General features: G+C 37.6%; 1 protein-coding gene across 6 annotated transcripts in view; it reads right to left on the reverse strand.

Moving 5' to 3' along the window:
- The window catches only part of MIA3 (MIA SH3 domain ER export factor 3), a 66,915-nt gene that overhangs the window by 18,438 nt on the left and 25,547 nt on the right, over positions 1–22,930 (reverse strand). For 4 of the 6 annotated variants that reach the window (XM_072647763.1, XM_072647761.1, XM_072647762.1 and 1 more), the window contains exons 7-13: positions 13,933–14,064; positions 10,764–10,785; positions 4,739–4,827; positions 4,365–4,442; positions 4,121–4,231; positions 3,169–3,240; positions 2,167–2,271 (exon numbers count right to left, since the gene is read on the reverse strand). In XM_072647763.1, the coding sequence (XP_072503864.1) occupies positions 2,167–2,271; positions 3,169–3,240; positions 4,121–4,231; positions 4,365–4,442; positions 4,739–4,827; positions 10,764–10,785; positions 13,933–14,064 (609 nt within the window). Of the gene's footprint in view, positions 1–2,166; positions 2,272–3,168; positions 3,241–4,120; positions 4,232–4,364; positions 4,443–4,738; positions 4,828–10,763; positions 10,786–13,932; positions 14,065–19,078; positions 19,494–22,930 lie in introns of those variants that run through there. The other 2 variants (XM_072647766.1, XM_072647765.1) reach the window with 1 other exon arrangement.

Below are 22,930 nucleotides of genomic sequence, written 5' to 3' on the forward strand. Positions count from 1 at the left end.
AAATTGCTTCCCTTCAGAAAAGTCTTCCTGTATAAGCCTCAATGGAATCAACTCAAAGCATGAAATTAAAGGTTTAATTACATTGTCCAAGGAATAGGCGACAAACGAGGTAATCTGATTAAAATGTAAACTTCAGAACACATTTTGTTCACAAACAACAACAGTTCTTAAAACTGGTAATTCACAGAATGGACCCTTTGCACAGATAATAGTGCACACTTCACTGTGTCTCCCAGTAATAACTTATGGCAAGTCTAGCTCTCCTGATTCACTCTCTATCATGTCCACGTAGGAATAACTTTCCAAGGAGGATCACAAAATACATCATATGTATCTTTGATACTTAACACAAAATACACTACTACCTGATTAATTCTTTTAGTCTCTTCAGGAGATACACAGAATGTAAGAGGTAGAGTAATCTTATTTTCTTTTTTAACAAAATTAGCCAACTAGGAGATGAAGATACTGTGAACAGCTTACCTAGATTTTATCAAACCTTTTGATAAAGATAATACCATGAAAGAGGGGAAGATGGAGAAATACTGATTAGAGAAGACAAATAAATGATTCAGAACTGACAGCTCCATTCAAAGAACAGGATTAAAGGTTCTGTTGCTCCATCCTTTGTTTTCAAAGAGGACCAATGACACTACAGGGTGATGTCTAGACTTGTGCAGGAACAGGATTTAAGTAAGGTAGAGCTGCACAAAGTTGTCAGCCTCACTCACTCCTTTCACAGTCATTTAAGTCCAGTGGCAAGACAAAAGTCAAGAAGACTAGTGATATCCCGGAATTCAATGGATGACCTTGGTATCTTCAATGTCTGACCAAGCTCTAAATGCTCCACACTCCTGCATCAGCATGGCCATTGAATCAAATTGTTCTCATCTGTACAATACATCAGGGAAGTCTTTATATGCTTGGGGCAGATATCCCCCTAACTCACCAACAGGTTTGAGGTCTGTTGGTTACCCTCAACCTGATTTAGCCTATCAGCTGAGATGGTTTTACCAGAGTGTGGCTGCTGTACACACTACAGTTTCCTGGAGCTATAAATGAGAGTTGAGTACCAGGTGGATACCAAAGGTGGATGAACAGCCCTGGGAAGGGCTCAGGCAAGCCATCACTCCAGAAGTGCTAGTGCTCTTTGAATACTTCAATGTTATTAGGGCAAGAGATCTCTAGTCACTAGAGTATATCAAGAATCTGCTCTTGGCTGCGGGCTGTTCACTGTTTTTATAAATGCCTTGGGTTAAAGGAATTCATCGCATACTCATCAAATTTTTGGATAAGCTGAAGCTGAAAAGGTTAGTAGTTGGGATCCAAAAAAGATCTTGACAGACTAGAAAATTATAATGAATTTAAGAAGAAATGCAATAAGCATAATTGTAAAAGTCTTATACCTACATTAAAAAAAATTGACTTCACAATTACATGAGAAAGGTGGCATGATTAGATAGCAGTTCTGAAAAAGATTAGGGATTTTGGTGGCCTGCAAGTTCAATTATGAGTCAGCAGTATGATATGTCAGCCAAAAAAACTAATGAGATCTTGAACACTAATGCTACTTGAAGGAAGATGCTTCCAGGAACAGTGAAGATTCCACTGTATGTACTCTGCCATCTTCAGAACTCCCTTGGAGTATTTTGCTCCGTTATGGGTGACAGAGATAAGTCAGACGTTAATGAAATGGAAAGGGTTTCAGAGGATGGCAACTGAGTTCATGAAGAGTCTTGAGTTGCTATCATATAATGACTGGTTAAAGAAACTAGAGAAAAGAAGTCCTCTGTTGAGCTAAAATAAGATTAGACTTTTTTTTAACTCTAATGCTGGAGTTACTCTTTTAACAGTCTCATGAACTTGGAAAGAGATGTAAAATCTGGACCCACTGGCTTATTTATGTTAATGCACGTATTTATTTATTATGTTGTTGAATAATAAATATTTAAGCTCTGCATCATTAATAACACAAGCTCCAACTATTTCTTACTACATGTCTCAAAGGGTTGCTGTGGAGAAATCACTCAGTAAACTAAGAACTACATAAATGTGAATTACTTATGGGTTAATACACACAAAATACAAGAGCAATTGAGGGAAGTTAGATAAGAAAAGCACAAACCTAATTCGTTATGGCACTTAAAGAAGAAAAACTCATTATACCTGCTCCTTTCTCTTCTTGAGTCGTGCATTTTCTTCTTGCACATGATGCAGTTCAGACTTCACTTTCTCTTCACTCAACTTAGCTTCATTAAGGGCTATCTGCACCTAAGGCAAAAGATTACCATTCAAACTGTATTCTCTCCGGTACTTTGTATCTACATTGGATTTTTGAGTTTTTAAATGCAGGAACATGCAGATTTATATCATGAACTATTTATATTTTAAGGGGTATCGAGAGAATTGAGGGGATTAGGATACCAAGTAGTAGTGAGATTGAGTGAACCACACTGACTCCATCTCGTGGCTCAGGTTCCTTTCTACTCAATTATAGGTCTAGTCCAACTTCTCTTGCGAGAAAGCTTCAATAAATTATGGGAACTTGGAGAAAACTTTATTGGATTGTTTGAAAGATGCCCTGTATTGCTGGGAAGCTGGACCATCCCTACCTGCTGCTTAGAGACCTTTAAGGAAGGAACTAGGTTATGCTGAACAGAAACCCAGTCAGATCTAAAGATAGATGCAAGAAATTTTCTAACAATTATACATCTCAAGCAACCCATTATGTCTTATATGAAAAACTGGCCCTTATAGATTAACCAATTATTGTTTCCATGTTCCTTTGACTGAATACAGACACTTGGGGGGAGTGGAACACATTTTTTGATTTCAGAGAATTACACCTGTTCACTTTTCTCCTCCCAACTGGTAAAGTCCCTAATCTTTTCTCCAATTAGAAATCAGATTACCTAATTCTGTACCCTGGTTAATTATTTTCTTTTAATTAATTGGTCTCATTTGATTAACTGTTATTCATGCATAAAAATCTTTCTCCCCCTATATTTGTGCCAAAGCTGAGGAAGGCTAATGGTCTCAATTTGTTGGACAACTGGCATACTTGCATAAAATACTGATACGCCTGGAGGTGTAAACCTTTGTTTCCTTCATCCTTTCGTCTTTCACCAACCACACTTGGCACTGTAGGAAAAGCTAAGATAATTTTACCTCTGAAAGTTCAACAGAATGCATGGTAATAACTTCTTGTAGTTTTTCTATTGATTTCTGAGTTTCCAATATCTGTATGAAAAAGTAAACAGAAAATAAAAATGTATATTAACAATTAAAAAGTTAAATGTTAGCTACTTCAGTAGACTCACAAAATGAGCACACTTTTAGAAGTAACATTTAACAAAACTTTATTCTTTTATACTTCTGGTAAAAACGACCAACAAACTTAAGATTGAAAGATCTACTCCTCTGTGGAGAAATTAAAGGAAGATGGAGGAGGGACAATAAGCAAGGAACACCCAACAGAAGGTATAAATGTTCTATAGAATCTATAATGTCATACATAATCATGCTTACTGAAATGGACAATGCGATTTCAGAAAATAAGAGGAAAAAAATTTTTTTTTAAAAAGAAAAATATAATGGACTCAGAACTTGACTACCCCAGACCAATGTTTCTCCAGCCTCCACAGGGTGATACTGAACCAAACTATTGGGCAATTTCTATACAAGTGAAAATTTCAAAAGAAACACTGACACTGTAGCTGTTATTTTTACCTTTCTCTGAGCAAAGTATAGAAAAGGATAAAAATTACTATGAATAAATAGGAACAATGATAAACATGCAGTATGTGCACAAAATCAGCACGTTTCTGATATCAGGACCCCTTTGTTACTTTAAAAAGTTACTGAGGACCCCTCCCAAAAGAACTTTTACCATGGGTTACATCTAAATATACCATGTTAGAAATGAAAACATCTTCAGCATTTTGAAAACAGTCTTGACCTCACAGAACCTCCTAAAAGGATCTCAGAGACCATCCTTTGAGCACCAACGCACTAATGAAATGTTCAAAAGTACAGACTACTCTGTCTTCCACCAACTTCAAGCAAAAGTCTCAACTCAAACAAGGCACAAAAGAACCCCAACTTAAAGGAATGCTTTTACCATGTCCTGTTTCTTTACGTTCTGTTCTTTCTCAGTTTCCAATAATGAACGGAGATTTTTCACCCTGTCACCCAGTTTCTGGTTTGCTTCTTCAAGCCCTCTGATTTTCTCCTAAAAATAATCAAGATGAATGAATTCAATGAAACAAATCAATAAAGTGCGTGCTACATACAATGGTTACTTTAAAAATCACTTATTTTACTTGTTTTTGTGCTATAATCTAAAAAATAGAGAGGAGTTTTACCTTAAGGTCAGCTGCTTCATCAGAAAGATTAATATTTTGTTTCTTGGTTTCCTTTACTGACTCCTTCGTTTTTTTGATCTATAGGCAGACAAAAAAGGATTCATAAGAAGCAAAGAGCAAACTGGAAAAACACCATAAAACATAATCAAAAGTCTTATTATTAGTTCAGTTTAAGCTTTAATTCACTAAGACTTTTGGGACCCCATGTATATTTAAGTGGGTGCTGCTTTACATAACATAACCTCAGATGGCATTATATTTGCATTTCCTTCAGATTTATATAATTTGTAGAAAATAATGTACTAAGATAGTATGAATTAAAGGGCTGAGTTATTAGAAATTAAAGAAAATAAAATCAAACAGGACCAACATACCTTCTGATCATATTCCGACATCTTTTCTAAAATCTCTGTTTTTTCTTGTAAGAGAGTTTTAATCTTGTCAGCAAGCTGTTTTTCAGTCACTAAGGGGAAAAAGGGTCATATAAAACTTTAATCATCCCACTGTTAGCAGAAAATCCATGTCAACTGGCATTGTTATATCTGAGCTCTAAGATTAGATAACGTATTGCCACTTTGCACTTATCTTTTAAGTCCTTAAAAGTCCTGAGAATTTATAGGAAGATAGATTTAGAACACAAAGGAACCTTGCAGTCACCTACTCTAACTGCTTCCTCCCATTTTACAGATAAGGAAACTGAGGGCCAGAGAGTCATGTAAGGTCACAGAAGGGGTATCAGAGTTGGAATTTGAGCCCAGGTGTGAGATCAGTCCTCTGATCTCAAAACCAGGATTATTTCCACTATACCATGTCTTACATCAAGAGCAGAAATAATGATCAATTTTGTGATTATTTGTATGTCTCTTCCAAAAATAAAGAACTTTCCTGATGAGCCCATCAATAAAGTGCTTATGTGGCGAAAGTACATTTGAACCTTACATTTCATACCAGGAACTCAAGCTCAAACTTTTTCAGGCCCTAAACACCAATGATATGGTAGCTCAATTAATGAATCTGCTAACTGTCCTTTCCTGCTGTGGACATTATGTTAGAGGAACAAGGGACTAGTAGAATGAATTCACAACACAAATTGAGGAAAAGCAGTTTTGTCATTATATACCAAATAATTTAAAGAACAAGAATCAATTAATTCAACTATATTCCCCAAACTACAACCCTGAGTCAAAAAATTTGCCCTGTGTATGTTGTTTTTTTTAAATGCAGTTCTCTGAAAACTCTAAAAATATTCATTCCTATTTCAACTACCACCTCTGGAAATCCCAAGTCCTGCCTTCTCACCTGAGTTCTAACTCAGCATTCCTATCTACTATATATTTCCCATTTCAGATTTATCAAGCATATGAAACCACACATAAAAAAGCTGGTTCTTCTCTCAACTTAGTCTTTTCTACTAGCAAAAAACTTGGGAGTTATTCTTCTTTATTTCTTTTTTTCTTGAGTCCCAAATTGTAATCATTCACCAATTTCTATTGATTTTTCCTTCCTAAGGCTATATAATTCTAGTACAAAGCACCCATCACCTACATTATTGCAACAGCCTCCTACTAGGTTTCACTATTTTGAGTTTCTCACCACTCCAATCCATTCTGCCCACTGCAGCAGAAGCAGGGGTTCTTAACCTGGAGTCCATAGACACCCGCATTCCCCAGAAGATCTATAGATTTCAGAGGATAGGAAATGAATTACATCCTTATTTTCACTACCTCTTTAGTTTCCTCTGTAATCCTCTATATTTTATCTTATGCAATTAAAAATGATTTTGAGAAAGGATCCTTAGGCTTTACCAGACTGCCAAAGGGGTCCGTGACACAGAAAAGTTTAAAAGCAACTATGCTAAAGTCATTAATCCTTGTATTACACTACTGTCATCATGCTACTCTTTCCTGTCTATCACATCAAAGCCAAGGTCCCTTTCCCTAATATGTAAGCAGTACCTAGTAGCGGAAAAAGCCTAGAGCTTAGAATCGGGAGATTTGGGGTAGGGGAGGTTTCAGTTCCTGCAATGCAACTAATTTTCCCATGTAAACTTGGACAAGTCATTTAATTTCTCTAAACCCTACTTCTCCATCCATCCATAAATGCCAATTCTGCGACTTGCTACCTTGCACCCCTCCCTATGCCTCAAGTTTCATCATCTGTAAACTTAAGGGTATGGGATTAGATCATTTTCAAGGTCCCTTCCAGCTCTAAATACTATGAACCTATGACAAAGTATGAGACAAGATGTCAGTAAACAGGCATTTATAAGGCTTCTACTACTTACCAGGCACTATTCTAGGGTCTCATCTAACTCTAGAGTTCTATGCAGCATACTTCCTCTAAATCCCTATAGGATTTGTGATACAGATATAGGTATCAAAATTCAATACAAATGGAGGCTACCAAACTCTATGTGAGGATGCCTGCAGGCCACATAATGACTCAGAAAACCACATATTTATATGTTTCTTTTTTTTAATTCCTACAGCAACACATTACAATTAGAGAAGTAGTACATTTCATTTTGGTGTGGACCACACTCAGTAGTGTGTATGTTTGACACTTCTAGTCTAGATCATGCATTTTAGCACTTAAGTTATATTTTGTTATATATTGTTCTTTAACACCAATGTTCTACCAGTGTTGCCATATGGCTGCAAGTCATGGAATAGAAGTCTCTGAAGGATTAAAAATGAATATTAATGAGACCAAGAGACAAGAAATGTACAAAAGAAAAAGGTGATGGTCACAAAGCCAGAATGAGGAAAAGCCATATGGTCCACTGGCATTCTTACAACATCAAGAGAAAAGGAGGAAGGATACAACACATTAGACAGACATCCTGCAATGAACGTATGGGATGGACAGTGTGTGTCTATCACACAGAGTGAGATCTCTAACTTTAGAAGGCATGTTCCTATCAGTGAGATCATGGGTACTGTTCTGTAACTTTTATTTGTATGTTCTTCTTACTAGTGAGATTCTAAATTCCTTCAGGAAAGGGAATATTTTCTTCTTATACTTCCTCTGAATCCTTCACAGCATCTACTATGTTAGTAGATACATGATGCTTACTTAATTGAATTTTAAAAGAACAGCCTGAGAATTAGTTGTTTTTTCCTTTAATAAAAATGAAAGTTTTAGGCTATGTTTATGATCCTCCCACCCCAAAACCCAGCATTACAAAATTATTTTAATTTAGCTACTTTTCTTAAAAAAAAAAAAAAAATCACACTAGGTCTTCTTTAGCTCAAACAACAGTATTTGGTTATATGAATCCATCTTCATAAGAACTATGCATTCTAACACAGAATACGTGGTGCCTCCCCATATCATTCTCAATCTTGCTTTTAAAATAACCTTGTAAAATTTCTATTCAATTCTGGTTTCTCAGGTAATTAGCAATTTGTATTTGGCTTTTAAATGCTACCTACAGAACTCAGATTTTGAAACCTGATGCTTAAAATATATCATTGGAAAATCTAGGGGTTCCCAAAGTACTATATTCTAAATGCATTTAATAAAGTACCCCATAGAATATCCTCTAAGTATGAAGAAAGTTAAGAGAATTTAGGAATTTCCCTTCTATTATCTTCCTTAACAACTTTTGGGGAATGATAGTAATTCTCAGAAGGTGCTCTAAAACAGCTTAAAAACAATTTAAAAGTAGAGAAAAATCAATTTATTTGATTAATATTTACCCAAATAAATCCTATGTACAGAAAACAAAAAAGAAAATGGTTTAATACTACCTATACTTCTACACCCTTCTGCTAAGCACACAGTAATTACTCAATAAACACTTTTTAGATTGACTAAAGAATCATCTAATAATAAATAATAAACCCTTATTTCCTAAGGGATTTTTCCCATTGAATAATAAAATACTGCTCTAAACCACAAAAACACAAATCAGCACTATACAAAAGCCACTAGATGAAGCTATATAGTTCCATGTAATATTACTGTGTCATATAGCTTTTACAATGTCAATATAGACAGAGAGGTCTTGATTAGTACACATAATAAATCCCCCAATCAAGTGGCATTATTTTAATTCACACTGCATATTTCCATTAGCTGGAACCAATAACCAAATTTTGGTGATATTGTGAATTCAAATACATTCAAATATGTCACAGGATTAATGCACACTAATTATGACTTAGTTGTAAAAAGAATATAAGCACGATCACTAAAAGCTTAAGAGCTGGAAATAATCTCAGGCTTCATCTAATTTAAGGTCTACCCAAATCACTAATCTTGATTATTTAACTACCAGCTGAAGATCTTAAGTGACTGGGATACTCATTAACTTATGAGAGGTCTTAGTTTATTTTTGGTTCATTCTAATTGCTATTAGTTTTTAATATTGATAAGCTAAAATCTTTCTCTCTTTGACTTTAACCCTTACGTGCTAGCTCTGATGATATCTGGGGCAATGTACAACAAATCTAATCTTTATGTCATGTGTCAATCCTACAACAATTTCAAGGCTGCTATCAGATCACCAAATCTCCTTTTTCTAGACAAAATTCTTCAACTGATCCTTGAGATTTTGAATTCCTTTATCATTCTGGTCATGTGCTAACCCAGAAAATGCCCCTTTCACAGATGTGACACCCACAACTACACCCAGTGCTCCATATGTGATCAGACCAATGGAAATGATATTACCATTGTTCTGTACACTGTATTTTTATTAATGTAGGTTAAAATCATATTGGGTTTTTTGGCTGTCACAGCACAATGAAAATTCAATACTGAACTTACAAATCCACTGTAATACACTAAGATCTTTTTCCACTCTAACTGCTTTTTGGCCACATCTCCCCCATGTTATAACTGCCGAGTTAATTTTTTTTAGCTTAAGTGCAGAAGTTTACAATTAATCCTATTAAAAATATAATTTTGTTAGTTTCATCCAACAGATTAGACAAACACTCAATAAGCAGGTGTTCGATAAATGTGAAAACATAAACTATTTAGGAAAGAACTCCCAATTAGATAAGAACTACTAAGAAAATTGAAAAGCACTTAATCAAAAATTGGGCTTATGTCAGTACTTTAAACTACTATATAACAAGTTCTAAATGGATATTCAACTTAAATATAAAAGGCTACATCATTTTTAAAAACTAAGGAAAAAAGATGTAGGTATCTTTTATGACTATGGCTGGGGGAGAATTCTTAAAATAACAAGGGACAGCTATCATACTACATGAAATTGAAAAGATTCTGAATAAACAAAAATCTTTGTATCAAAAATCTCTGCTAACAGTCTGATATCCAAAATATGTAATGAATTAACAAACATATAAGCCCAAGAGTCATTCCCCAATGGATAAAGTGTCAAAGGACACAAATGATTCTCAGAAGAACTGTAACCATATGAAAAAAGACTTCTCCAAATATGAGAATACAACAAATCAAAATAATACTGAAGTTTCACTTTACACACCTAGCAAAGTATCACAGAGAAAAAAAGATGAAAATAGTCAAAATTGGAGGGGCTACAGGAAGACACACAAATACACACAAATTCCCCACCACCTCCAAGATCAAATACAAAATCTCGTCTGGATTCAAAACCTAGGGCCCTCTGCCTTTCCACCCCTTTTATCTTTCCAATCTTCTTATACTTTACGCCCTGTAAGAAATCTAATGGACAGGGATTGTTTTTTGCCTCTTTTCTTACCAACCCAGGGCTTACCAAAGTACCTGGGCACACAATACATACTTAATAAATGCTTAGTGACTGATTTATCAAGGTTGGCCTCAAAACTGCAGAGGGGAGATTATGGGTATGGAACACTGCACATGCTATCAAACAAAGTTGATGTGTCTGTTCCTACTAAACTACTTTAAAAAAAATCTTTGTTATAAAATAGCTTTTGTTGGCTAGGGGAGGTGGAGAGGGATATCTCTGGAAATAAACATGATGTAAAAACAAAAGTATCATTTAAAAATAATGTATTACTTTATAGTTATTCATATGCAAAATAACTCATAAGCTTGGTTAAGATAGGCCTAATGTCACCACTACTGGAAAAACTGTGTATCTGAACATATGTTAAAAAGTGTTTTTGAATATACAAGCTATTCATCGTATTATGAATCATAAACAAGAATTTCTTTTAACACCTTTCCCTCTTTGTCCTGATCAAATAATCTTCATACTGTTAATGCATAACCAGCATCAACTAGATCATGTGGGGATCAGTATCTGAATTTCCCTAAGTAGAATTTAAAGCACAACCATTTACAGTGAAACAAGTTTTTTTTCCTTTTAGAAGTCAATGCATCTGTTACAAATCATAGCATCTACATATAACAGATATAAACTCTACTAAATATTACATCTGAGTGAATATGTAACACATAAACTAAAAATCTTACCTTGATAAACTCTGCTCTTTACCTAGAATAGACAAAGAAAAGAATGTCAAGATTTTTAAAGAAATTTTATGGCACCTGATAAAACACCGTAACAAAATATATATAATTGCTATTTTAGACTGACTGATACTGCTAACATAGTATATTAAGTGAAACTACATAAATATATTTAGACAATTTCTCAATTAAAAGCCTCTAGCTCTAGGTTAACGTCCCTATTTCAGAGATAAGATAAAGGTCTGCTTACATAACTATTAAATATGTACAAATGATTTGCAGACAGGCAAGTTTAAACTTGAGGTAACAGAACTTCCTAACAGAGATATCCAAGGCTACCTAGAAATGTAATGGGTCCAACAAAAGTTAGGTAAGCACTTGTCAATATATTTTGTAGAAAGAATTCTTGTTAAGTAATGAGTTGGACTAAATGTCCTCTGAGGTCCTACTTCTGAGCTTCTACAACATATCTTCCATATTCTGGAAAGTGGCAATTATTTTTATGGCAAATACAGTTACTGCTTCACTTCATCTAAAGATCACTTATCCCAAAACCCAACATAGCAAATGACCAACCTTAAATGAAGGATAAATGAGAAAAAGAAAGGAGGCTTCAGTACCCCAAATCACAAATTTTACTTAAAGGAAAGGCCTACACATTTTCAATTCAAGGCATACTTTACACATGTTTCTAACAAATTTGACTAATTCATTTTTCATCCTAATTCAAATCAGAATAAGCAAAATGAAAATGAAGAAAAGAGAAATGACTGCTAGACACTGTCATCCTGAGACAGACAAGGAATAAGAGCAAATAATGAGGTATAAGACGTAAAAAACAATGAAAAGTAAAAACAAAAATAAAAAAAAAATACTCTCCATTCTGGAGACATTTAGTAATAGAGGCTAACAGTACTAAATGTATATCTCTGCAACACCTGAAAACAACATAGGAAAGATCTTATTGAATGAAGGGGTTATATTCCAAATTTGTTTTCCCACTGAAATTCAATTCAACAAACATTAGGTACTTCCTATAGCCAAGAACTGTTACCAAATCATCTCATAAAAGTTTATTTAACCTACAAGAAACCCTCATTTTTTTAACTGGACCTGTAATTTCACTGTTATAGAGAACTCCTAATTATGAAATTCCTTCTCACAACTAAGAGCAACACCTGTCCTGCACCTTATACTCTTAAGAAAGTTGCCTGAGGTGCTAAGAAGTAAAGATACTCAGGGTCACACAGTAATGCAATATGTGTCAAAGGCAGGTCTTGTACCTAAGTCTTTTTGATGCCAAGGCAAGAATTCTATTTAAAACTACAAAAACTGCCTCTCCTAATCATATTAATAGTGCTGCAGAAACTATCCACCATTTATAACACTATTTCAATGAGAAAAATGCTTTCATAGTTCCAATTAGGGATGCCAAGACAGATCTTCCCCTGCTTAGATTTTCATTCAGAGATTTGTACCCAAAACTGTTGAAATTTTTAAAACCTGTCCTGGCACTTAAAGGGATAACTTCTCCAATTTGAGAAATTCATTTATGTAGACTAGTTCATTCCTTGAGAATCAGAAGTGGGAGATATTAAATACAGACGGCACAATATCAAGTGGCAAGCAAGTCTCAGAACCAGAAAGCTTGAGTTTAAACCCCTCATGCAAACACAATCTGTCTGTGGAACTAATTCAGGTACCACTCCGCTAGTGTCCCAGACCACTCTGTAAATTACAAAATGACTGATAATCTGCACTGATCTAGTGGGAAGGGCTCTTAACCCGGAGTCCATGAACTTGGATTTTCTTTTTCTTTTGAAAATATTTTGATTAGTTGCATTTCAATACCATTGATCTCCTTGGCAATTCTGTATTTTACTTGTGCATTTAAAAATATATGATCTGAGAAGGCGCCCACAGGCTTCAAAAGACTGCCAGAAGGGCCCAACACAAAATGATAGGGACTTCTGGTCCAAGGAGATGCCTCACTGGAGGCTATATGTCAATGAAATCCCAGGTCTATGGGAATTAGGACTACATGAATTTCTACAGTGCTGTTCCATTATATGTGGGAAAGAGGATCCCACTTACAAACATTACAGGCAAAATATACTGTATGGATGTAAAAATATCAATTTCAAAACAGACATACCTACATGAACAAAAAGCTTTTCTGAACTGCCTGAAAAAGTTCAGCAAGCAAGAGTAAATAAGGAATAACTGATAAATCAGTCTCTGTCATCCAAACTAGCACTTTAACTATGGTCCAGCAGAGCTTTCCTCTTTGCTGTTCCTCACATACAGCACTCCATCTCCCATCTTAAAGCCTAGCTGACTGGAATGTCTTCTTCATTTCCACCTTAATATTCATTTATTTGAGATCCAATTCATACGCCGCCTTTCAGTGTGAAGCCTGCCAGTACTGGGCCTCCCGCCCCTACCGAGAAGAACCTTTTGTATTTATTTTATATAAATTTGTATATCTACATGTCTCCCCTTGTAGATGGTTAAGTTTCTTAAAAGGTGAGACTGTTTGATTCCGTTTGTCTCTATATCCCCAGTGCCTGGCACAGTGCCTGCAACACAGCAAGTACTGTACTTAATAAATGTTTGTTGGTGAAGTGATACAGTCTCATTTCCAAGACTGTCACAAAATTTTTATTTCAAATTAAATTTTCAGCGTTTTCTGTAGCTGAGTAGATCACTTTATATCTGGAAATTACATAAGAGTTACTGCAAAAGGACAAGAACCTAAAAGTTGGGAATTTATCCCCAGCAATACACATCATTTGTCAAGTCCTAACTGAAAGATGCTTAACTTTCACCCAGAAAGTACCACTGATTTTAATTACCACCAGGATTTATATCATATTTAGATAGATATGAAGTATTTCATTTGAAATAGTCATTGTGAATGGTATTTTTTGACATTTTCTCACTGGCATACAGTTATCTTTTCCACTAACATCATTCCCTAAAGGCTATTACAACAAAATTAAACATCACTTTAAAGGGATAGCTTGTGTTTCAAATAGTTTGTGTTCATACACCAACAAAATGGAAAAAGAGGTTAAAGAAGAAGTACATCTTGCTGTTAGCAGAGTACTAATATATTAAAATACTAATGTCTTATGCAAATTTTACCTAAAAACAAATTCAATATACTCACTGAAAGGAAAGTTCTCCAGAAGAAAATGGCAAATGAAGCAATTCCCAGTAAGACTGTAATAATTACAGGCTCCCACGGCATTCCATGAAAATCAGGACCAGGTCGAATATCCTCAGGCAATGTAGCAACCAACTGAAATATCAATGTTGGAAATGATGAACAAACTTGAAAGAAATTTCTCATGACATATTCACAATGAATCACAGTAATACTAAATCACATTTCTATCATGTTAACCCCTCTTCTCAAAATTTCAATACTTCCACTGCCTACATGAAATTCAAATTCCTTCATTAACTGGCATTCAAGGACTTCACAATCTAAACAGAACCTGTGTTTATAACCTTATCTCCCTTCGCCCTACAAAATGAGGCTTCCATAAAGCCAAAATTATTTGCTATGTCCTAAAAATACCTTTCAAATTTCCATTTTTTTCCTCACACTCCCATTCAAATTTCCATTTCCCTTTGACCATGCTATTTCATTGCCTCTGAGCCACCATCCCCCATCCCAAACCTGGGAATGTTCAAATGCTGCCTCCTGCGCGCTGTCATCATCATCATCATCATTATGACCACTAAGGTTGTTAGAGGTCATTGCTTCCTCTTCATTTCTAGAGGACTTGTAGTCTAGACCACTTTTTTAAATTGTTGGTGCCTTTTATCGTTACCTTTACATCTTAACTAGACTAAAAGTTTCTTAAAAGCATGAATCCTGTCAAATTTATTATATGCCCTTCAAAGCAGAGAGAATATGTTATCTTTTTTTAAAATAAATTTTTACTGATATCTTCTGTTCTTTAAATCATCATGGTTTCTCCTAATATCCCTCCTCAGATAGTGGGGGACAGAAAATGCTCAATAAATATGTGTGGAATGATCCAACCTCTTCATATAAATCAAATACTAGGGAGCAAACAAGACTTCAAAACGAAAAGGTGAGTATATATCATACATCTCATTAGCCCAGATAGAAGATATGAAAAGACCACAGAGCAAATCAATAATTTCATTAATCAGGATAGAATCTCCACAGTTCAAGGTGGATATATTCTTAAAGTTTAAAATTTCATACTATATTAATAAAGGTGAAAAGAAAGAGATGGGGGGTAGATCTCAATACCTCTTTTTAGTTAGGTTGAACTGAAATAAAGTAAATAGGTGAAATTAGTATTTTTCAACTTTCAGACTTTCACAGATTCTTCCTTTTCTATACTTCTGTATCCACAGATTTTCTAAATGCACCAAATTTCTACCAATGGCTCCCATAGCAATGGCAGCCTATAACAGTTATGTGGGAGATAGGAGAATGGGAGGGATTGTGGGGAATGTATTTTCCAAAGTCAAGTTTACCACATGTAAGGCACTGTGACAGGTCGTTGTAATACAAAGATCAAATGGAAGAGGCCCTGACCTCCAAGAGTTTACAATCTAACAGGGGAGTAAGATACATACAGATATCCATAAAACGGAATGAGATAACTGCAGAGATACAAACAAGATGTTATGGGAAGAGTGAAGAAGTATAAATCACTTCCAGCTGAGAGAAGAGTTCAAGGACAGAGGGGTTGGCATCAGACAGAGGGAGGGTTTTGAAAGAAGAAAAGAACTTCTACAGGGTGAGAAGGAGAGTAAGTATATTGCAACCATAGGGATGGTCTGCACAAATACATGGAAAGGGTAATTAAAATTCCAGTTAATATTGATTGGAATACAGGGTACAATACATGAATGAGAATTGTGTATTATCACGATGCAATTTTGTCTTACTTCCAGGTTAGGAACTCCCTCTTTTCAATATAGAGTGAAAACTTTCCGGAAACTGTGTTAAGAGTTTGCTGGGATACTGAGAAGATAACTAACTGGCCCAGGATGCAATAGACAGTCTATATGCCTTCCTGACTCAGGCCAAAAACATAACCATCACAAGACATTGCCTCTCAACAACGCAATTAAGAAAGTCAAATATAATGAATAGAAAGAAACACAGAAAGATCTACATGAAACAATACACCTCAAGAAATCAGAATGGGAAAATCCATGTATGTTGAATTTAACTACATTAAAAAACTGTGAGAATACATACATAAATGAATGGACAAACATGATAAAGGGGCATTAATATTCACTTTTCAAATATAAACTTCACTTGTCCATTTAAGGTTTTCATGCTTAAAGTTAACACACTCTTCAAAGATTTCAAATAAATGAATAAAATATAAGTTCCCTTCTCGCCTGAAGCCAAAATCCTAGATCACATACCTTGAACTTTTAACAGTCATTAATGCCAGTTTCAAAACAAGTGATCAAAAAAGAAAAATAAAAATTTTTATGCAATATGAAAAAGCAGAATAATTTACATCCATAGTCATAGCCAAATGACTTAACTTTTCGTTATCCCTTTTTTAGATATTATGTGCAATTGGTTAGTACTGAGCATGAATTTTATCTCCCCTTGAGATCTTTATAGTCTCAAGCATATAGAGCGGACTACCTAAAAACATTAAGATACAAAGAACCTCCCATTTAAAAAAAAATTAACCTTTGACTTGATTTTCCAAACTTAACTCAAAATGGTGGTATTTCCTTTGGGGAGAGAACTGAAAAGAGAGAGGTAAAGGAGGTAAGAAAAAGTAGGTATTACATTAAACTCTAAGATAAGTCACTGAGAAGCTACAAACATGTTTTCATGGTGTGACATTACACTGAAAGAGCACTTGGATATATCTGGGTTTGAGTCCAAGCTCCAACACTATGAACAAGTACCCTCCTTCTGGGCTGTGGTTTCTTTATTTGTAAAATAAGATTAGACCAGATGACCTCTATTATCCCTTGTGGTTCTCAAGTTCTATAAAACAGTTAGCTGTCCTCAAGACCTTTACAAGGGGTACATGAGGTCAGAATGATTTCATAATAAAAAGACTTTCAAATTTCTAATACAAAGTGTATATATCTATCTATCTATCTATATATATATATATACATATATATATATTTACATATATATATATATATATATATATATATAAGAACAGATAAATATAACCCATATAAACAAAAGCTCTTTGAGGATGGGGTTCCTCAATAATTTTATGAGAATAAAGGGGGTTATGATACCAAAAAGTTTGAGAACTACTACTATAAAGCCATCTACCTGTAATTTACGTGGTGTGCAAAATAGAATGAACAAACAGCATGCTAAAAAAAAACCCAAAACCCAAAGCATTAAGCCTGGTTTCCTAGAGACTTCATGAATTAAGGACAGAGTTGTCTAGGCATCAAACTTGGCTCTTGGCCCAATTCCTGAGTGTACCCCATATCAGATTAAAATGTAACTGGGAAATGCTGAACAAAATAAACACAATACAACACATGTTAACTTTTGGTTTTCAAGGTCCACAGGTTTCCATTTGAGTTTGATATCAATGACTTATACACCATAGTATTTTTCTGATAGACTCATTTTGTGATTTAGAGTTTTACATTATCTTCTTTAATGGGGAGGGGACAAGTGAGGAAAAAACTTTTAATCAAGTGCTAGGAACTTCTGTTAGTTTGATGGAAGAGGAGATTGATTGTGTTTTATTAACATCTCTTCCTATCCCTTCTATGTTGTTTTAAATGTTACACAGCAAATGAAGGCATTTATAAAAAGGACAACAGAAAAATCAAGTCACTGACCTCAGAATAAAAGAAAATTTCTGCAGCCATCTTAAAACATTTAAGATAAAAAAATAATAGAGAGATCAGAGATTTAAAAGTAAAACTTTAGTCCTAAGAATATTATTTATCTCTACTTTCTTGTCAGCATTAAGTCAGAGAGTAAAATATTTATTTATTCAGCATGAATTTAACTTTTGGGGATGTAGATGATCCTCAAAGGAGCAGGAACAGAACAGTAGCAAGATCACGATGAAAATAACACTAACTTCAAGAAACAAAGAGTCTTCAAGATTTCCTTGTCATTTGGCTTGATCTGTACTTAGGCTTTCTTTTCTGAACTGGTAGATACATGCAGTTTCTTTGCATTACCGATCCTTTAAGAACTGGTTCCAGATAGGTTTCCCCAATTGTAACTAAATTCTCTCTTCCTCAAAACTCTATTCCTGACCTCCATCCATTTTCCTTGAAAACACCAGATAAGTTATATATACCGACATCCCTAGTGGAAGCAACACTCCCCCACCCCCACAGCCCTGTGACTGCAGCAAGCTCCTTCCTCAAGACACACAAACACACATACTACACACCACACAGAGCCCTGTGACCGCAGCACAGTCCTTCCTCGATACACACACACACCACAGACACAGACACACACCACAAACACACACAGAGCCCTGTGACCGCAGCACGCTCCCTCCTCGATACACACACCACAAACACATACAGACACAGACACACATACCACAAACACACACATAGCCCTGTGACTGCAGCACGCTCCTTCCTCGATACACAGACACACAGACACACACACAGACACACCACAAACACACACAGCCCTGTGACTGCAGCACGCTCCCTCCTCGATACACACACCACAAACACACGCAGACACAGACACAGACACACATACCACAAACACAAACATAGCCCTGTGACTGCAGCACACTCCTTCCTCGATACACACACACACACCACAGACACAGACACAGACACACACCACAAACACACACACACTACACACCACACAGAGCCCTGTGACCGCAGCACGCTCCTTCCTCAAGACACACAGACACACACAGACCACAAACACACACACACCACAAACACACACAGAGCCCTGTGACCGCAGCACGCTCCTTCCTCAAGACACACAGACAGACACAGACACACACAGACACACACAGACCACAAACACACACACACCACAAACACACACAGAGCCCTGTGACCGCAGCACGCTCCTTCCTCAAGCCTGCACAGGGAAGAAGCCCCAGTCCCTTCCGCGAGGAAGAGGCCAAGGCCACCTCCACAGCGGCCCGGCCTCTTGGCCAACCACTCGGTTACTTTTCCCCCGGGGGAGGGCAGGCCGCTCCTTCCGGATCTCCCGGGCACCTGCCCCCGCCTGCCAGCTCCTCCTGGTCCCCAGGCCCACAGCAAGGCCTCTCCGCCCCCCGCCCCCCTCCACCCCGAGTGGTCACCTCCAGTAGCTTGGCCAGGAGGGCCGCGTACAACACCGACAGGGGCCCCAGCAGCTCCGGGGCCCCCGTGGTGGCGACCGACGGCCCGGTCGGGGCGGACCCCGTCTCCATCGCCCCGGCGGTGAGGCTGGAACACGGCAAGCCCCCCTCAGCCGCAGGCGGCAATGACCCTTCGGGGTCTGGGATCCCCCGCCGCGGCTTCCTCCTCCCCGACGCCCAGGTCGGGTCACCGGAAAAAGAACTTCGCCTTCCCTCGCCTGCTCTTCCCTCCCCCAAACAATAACACGTCAACCGGACAGGACCAGACCAGACCCGAAGCCGGTCTCGGCCCCGCCCCTCCTCACGGTGGCGTCAGCCCTGGGCGCCGCCACAGAGTTCCGGGCAAAGAGCGCGACACTCGGAGGAAACCGGATTTAGGGGGGAGGGGCAGAAGAAACCAACTGGAGGACGGGGAGGGGAAGAAGAAAAAAAACAGTCATTCCAACCGATACGGGACGAGACCATCGTGAAAGGGGTAGGCTTAGAACTCCAAACTCCCAGAGGCAAAAAGAGGAGGGGAAAACACGAGAATGAGTCTGAGGAAGGGGATGAGGAACCAATCAGAGAGCGGGAGCCCAGGGGCGGAACAGAAGAGTAGGGATTAGTTCCAACCACTTAGGGACTTGTTGGCGCTTCCTTCCCACCTTAAAAATCAGAAAGCGGCAGAATTTGATCATGGCAGATTACCATCAACTTTGCCATTTTACCCTACAGACTACGGGATCTTTCCCTGGGACTTGCAGCGGAAACCTTCCATAAAGCGTTATCTTCCCCATTAAAAAATGAGGGAGCTCCGGCGGGGCAGGTAGTCTGACTTTTTGTATCCCAAGGGCTTTGCACACAGCAAGCGCTTAATAAGTACTTTATTTATTCTCCCAGTCATGAATGCTTCCCTTCAAAACTACTGCTGCCTATCCAGATTTCCCTCCTGGAGGCCAGGGCCTACTTCTTTGAGTCCTTGGACAAACACAGCCGCTGCGCACGTGCTTGCTTTGGAGTCCGCACCCGGCCCTGGCTACCAGTCCAGTCTCCAAGCCCGCCCCACCTCCCCAGCGCTGGTCGGTCCGGAGGCACTGGCCTCTAGGAAATTTTAAGGCCGCTCCTGGCCGGGAATGATTGCGGCTCATCTCCGCTTACTACGTTCTTTGGGCTCCGTCCAGCCGCAGCTAAAGTCCGCCCCTTCTTCAGCAAGGCTTTCCCAACCCCCCTGAAAGCCTTCCCTCTACCCCGACAAGTCATCCTGGTTCCCACAGAAATGCTTTGCTGCTGTCCGCTTAAACGGCGAGCTCCGTGAGAACAGGGACGACCCCTCAGTACTTAACGCCCGACAGATAGCAGGCACTAATGAATGCGTTGTGACCGACTGGCTGGGGGCTCCTACGAATGCAAAGTGGCTATTTTATGTGCAGAGCGCTGTGTGTTAGCAACAAGAGTTGTTAACCTAGGGATTTTGACAATTGTACTTCAAAAAGTGTTCAGAATTCCTGCTTTAGGGTGACCCCCAACACTGAGAGGGGGTCACACAGCTAGTAGGTATGTATCAGAGGGCAGACTAGAACCTAGGTCTGAGGACAGCTCTCTCCCTTATGCCACCCTGACTCTCGTCTTGATCACAGTAGGTGCTTAAATGTTAGATTGACTTGGCATTAATCTCTGGACATTAGTTTCCTAACCTTTGAAAGGAGAGCTGGAGTAGAAGGATCTCTAAGTACCTTTCAACTCTAAATCTATTGCCTGGGGATGGGGAGAGAAGGGGAGAGAGAGAAAGATGAGAGAAAGAGAGAGAGAAAGAGGGAAAGGGAAGCCTCCTCAAACTGCCACAATGAGCAAGAATCCCTCAGGACATAATCCTACTTAATAAGACAAGACTGCTCCAGCATTTTCCCTGGACAAGATAGGGTTAAGGTATTTCCATCGAAAGAAACCAAAAACTACTCCTTTAGAATCATGTTCTAATTCCGGCAGGAGGCTTCCTTTAACCATCCCTAACAAATCTTTGCATCCTCCTTTCCTGACTTCCTACTGCACTGTCCCCAACTCAAACATTTCTAATGTCTTTCCCCAATCTTTTTACCTATGCAAGGTCAATCCCTTCAGAAACAGTTATAAGCTAAAAAAAGAGAAATCACCAAAATACAGAACAGCCCCTAAAAAAGAACAATAAAACTGATCCACAAAATTAATCTAAGAAGAGAAAATCAAAATACCAACATTAAAAAATAATAAAAGAGGCAAAAAAACATGAATCTATAAGCTTTGACTTTAATCACACACCTCTTCTACTTAAGTCACTTCCGTTAACTTGGGAAAGGAACATCTAGATAAGAAGATGATCTATAAGACTAGGATTTAGATTTCTCATCTACATGTAAAATATAGGCATAGTAAATTCCTGGCAAAAGATAGAGAGGACCTTGGGAGGAAAAAAGGCAAGTAAGGATGTATTTGCCTAGGGTCTGCAAATCTGATCAAAGGGGTTTTTTTGTTGTTGTTTTTTAATGGCAGAGAAAGAATACTACCTAAGTCGAGGCCACCAAACTAGAGACAACAGAGTATTTACAACAATAAGGAATGAATGGCAGATGAGATTCCCAGAAATCACTGGAGACCAAATCTAAGAAAAAAACCAATGATGAAATCCAAGCACTAAAATTCTGTGGGGGAAGTCAGCCTGAGATGAATAGGAATGTCAAGGAATACAATTCAGAAGTAAGTGGGGTAGGATGGGCCACAGGAGTTGTCTACAGAGTCTAATGTGGATGTACAGGGAACCCAGCAACAAGTACAGATCTTTAAAAGACAGATACAGATAGCAGAATAAGGGTAGCAAACGGAAACTGAATATAAGATCCTACTTGCTACTATAATAATAATGTCAGGAGTGCTAAAACTTGGAATATTACTGGGCTGGCAAGAGTAGGCAAGACCCACAACAGAGTCATTGGCCATGTTGAGGGGAAAGGATAACCAAAGAAGAAATAAGCAGGGACAACTGATAACAGAGAAAAAAAAGGCAGCTACTTAATTCATATTTTAGTTTCATTTTCTCTGACAAGGGGAATGGCCTTCCAACTAAAAATGACAGGACAAACATGGCTAATGGAGTTGGTATCCAAGATGAATAGAGAGTACAGTAAGAAAGCAATCCGTTGTCCTTGACAAATTCAAGTTGCCAGACCCAGATAACTGCATCTTTGAGTACTGAAAGGACTGGTGGATGTTATAACAGAGCTTCTGTCAAGTATATCTGAAAGGTTGTGGAAAATGGAGGAAGGGATTAGAGGTCAAATGGTATCCAGTTTGTTTTTTTAAATAGGAAAAAGCAGGCTCTACAAAGTATAAGTGAGTGAATTTGACTTGGATTCCCAGGAAACTTCTAGTATTGATCATTAAAGAAAGGGTTAGTGAGGATCTAAGAAAAAGATCAAAGTAGGTCATACCTGGCTAACCTAATTTCTCTTTTTTTAACAGCATTACCATAAAATTTGTAGATCAGAGAAATGCTATGTAGAGGATATAGTTTACTTAAATTTTAGCAAAGGGTGGGATGAGGTATTCCATAACATTCTAGTGGGTAGGAAGGAGAAATGTAAAGGAAACAATAACACTATTAGATAGATTTGGGACCAGTGCTATGATCAGACTCAAAAAGTAGTCATTAAAATTTAAGTTCAATATCAGTTTGGAAAGTCTCCAATGGAGTTCCCCAGGGACTCATTCCTGGACTTAAACTGTTTAACATTTTTATCAATGACTTCAATAAAGGGATGGTGGAATCCTTATCAGACTTATAGATGACATGAAGGTAGAAAG

This window comes from Notamacropus eugenii, chromosome 2, assembly GCF_028372415.1.
Source record: "Notamacropus eugenii isolate mMacEug1 chromosome 2, mMacEug1.pri_v2, whole genome shotgun sequence".
NCBI classification, from domain to species: Eukaryota; Metazoa; Chordata; class Mammalia; order Diprotodontia; family Macropodidae; genus Notamacropus; species Notamacropus eugenii.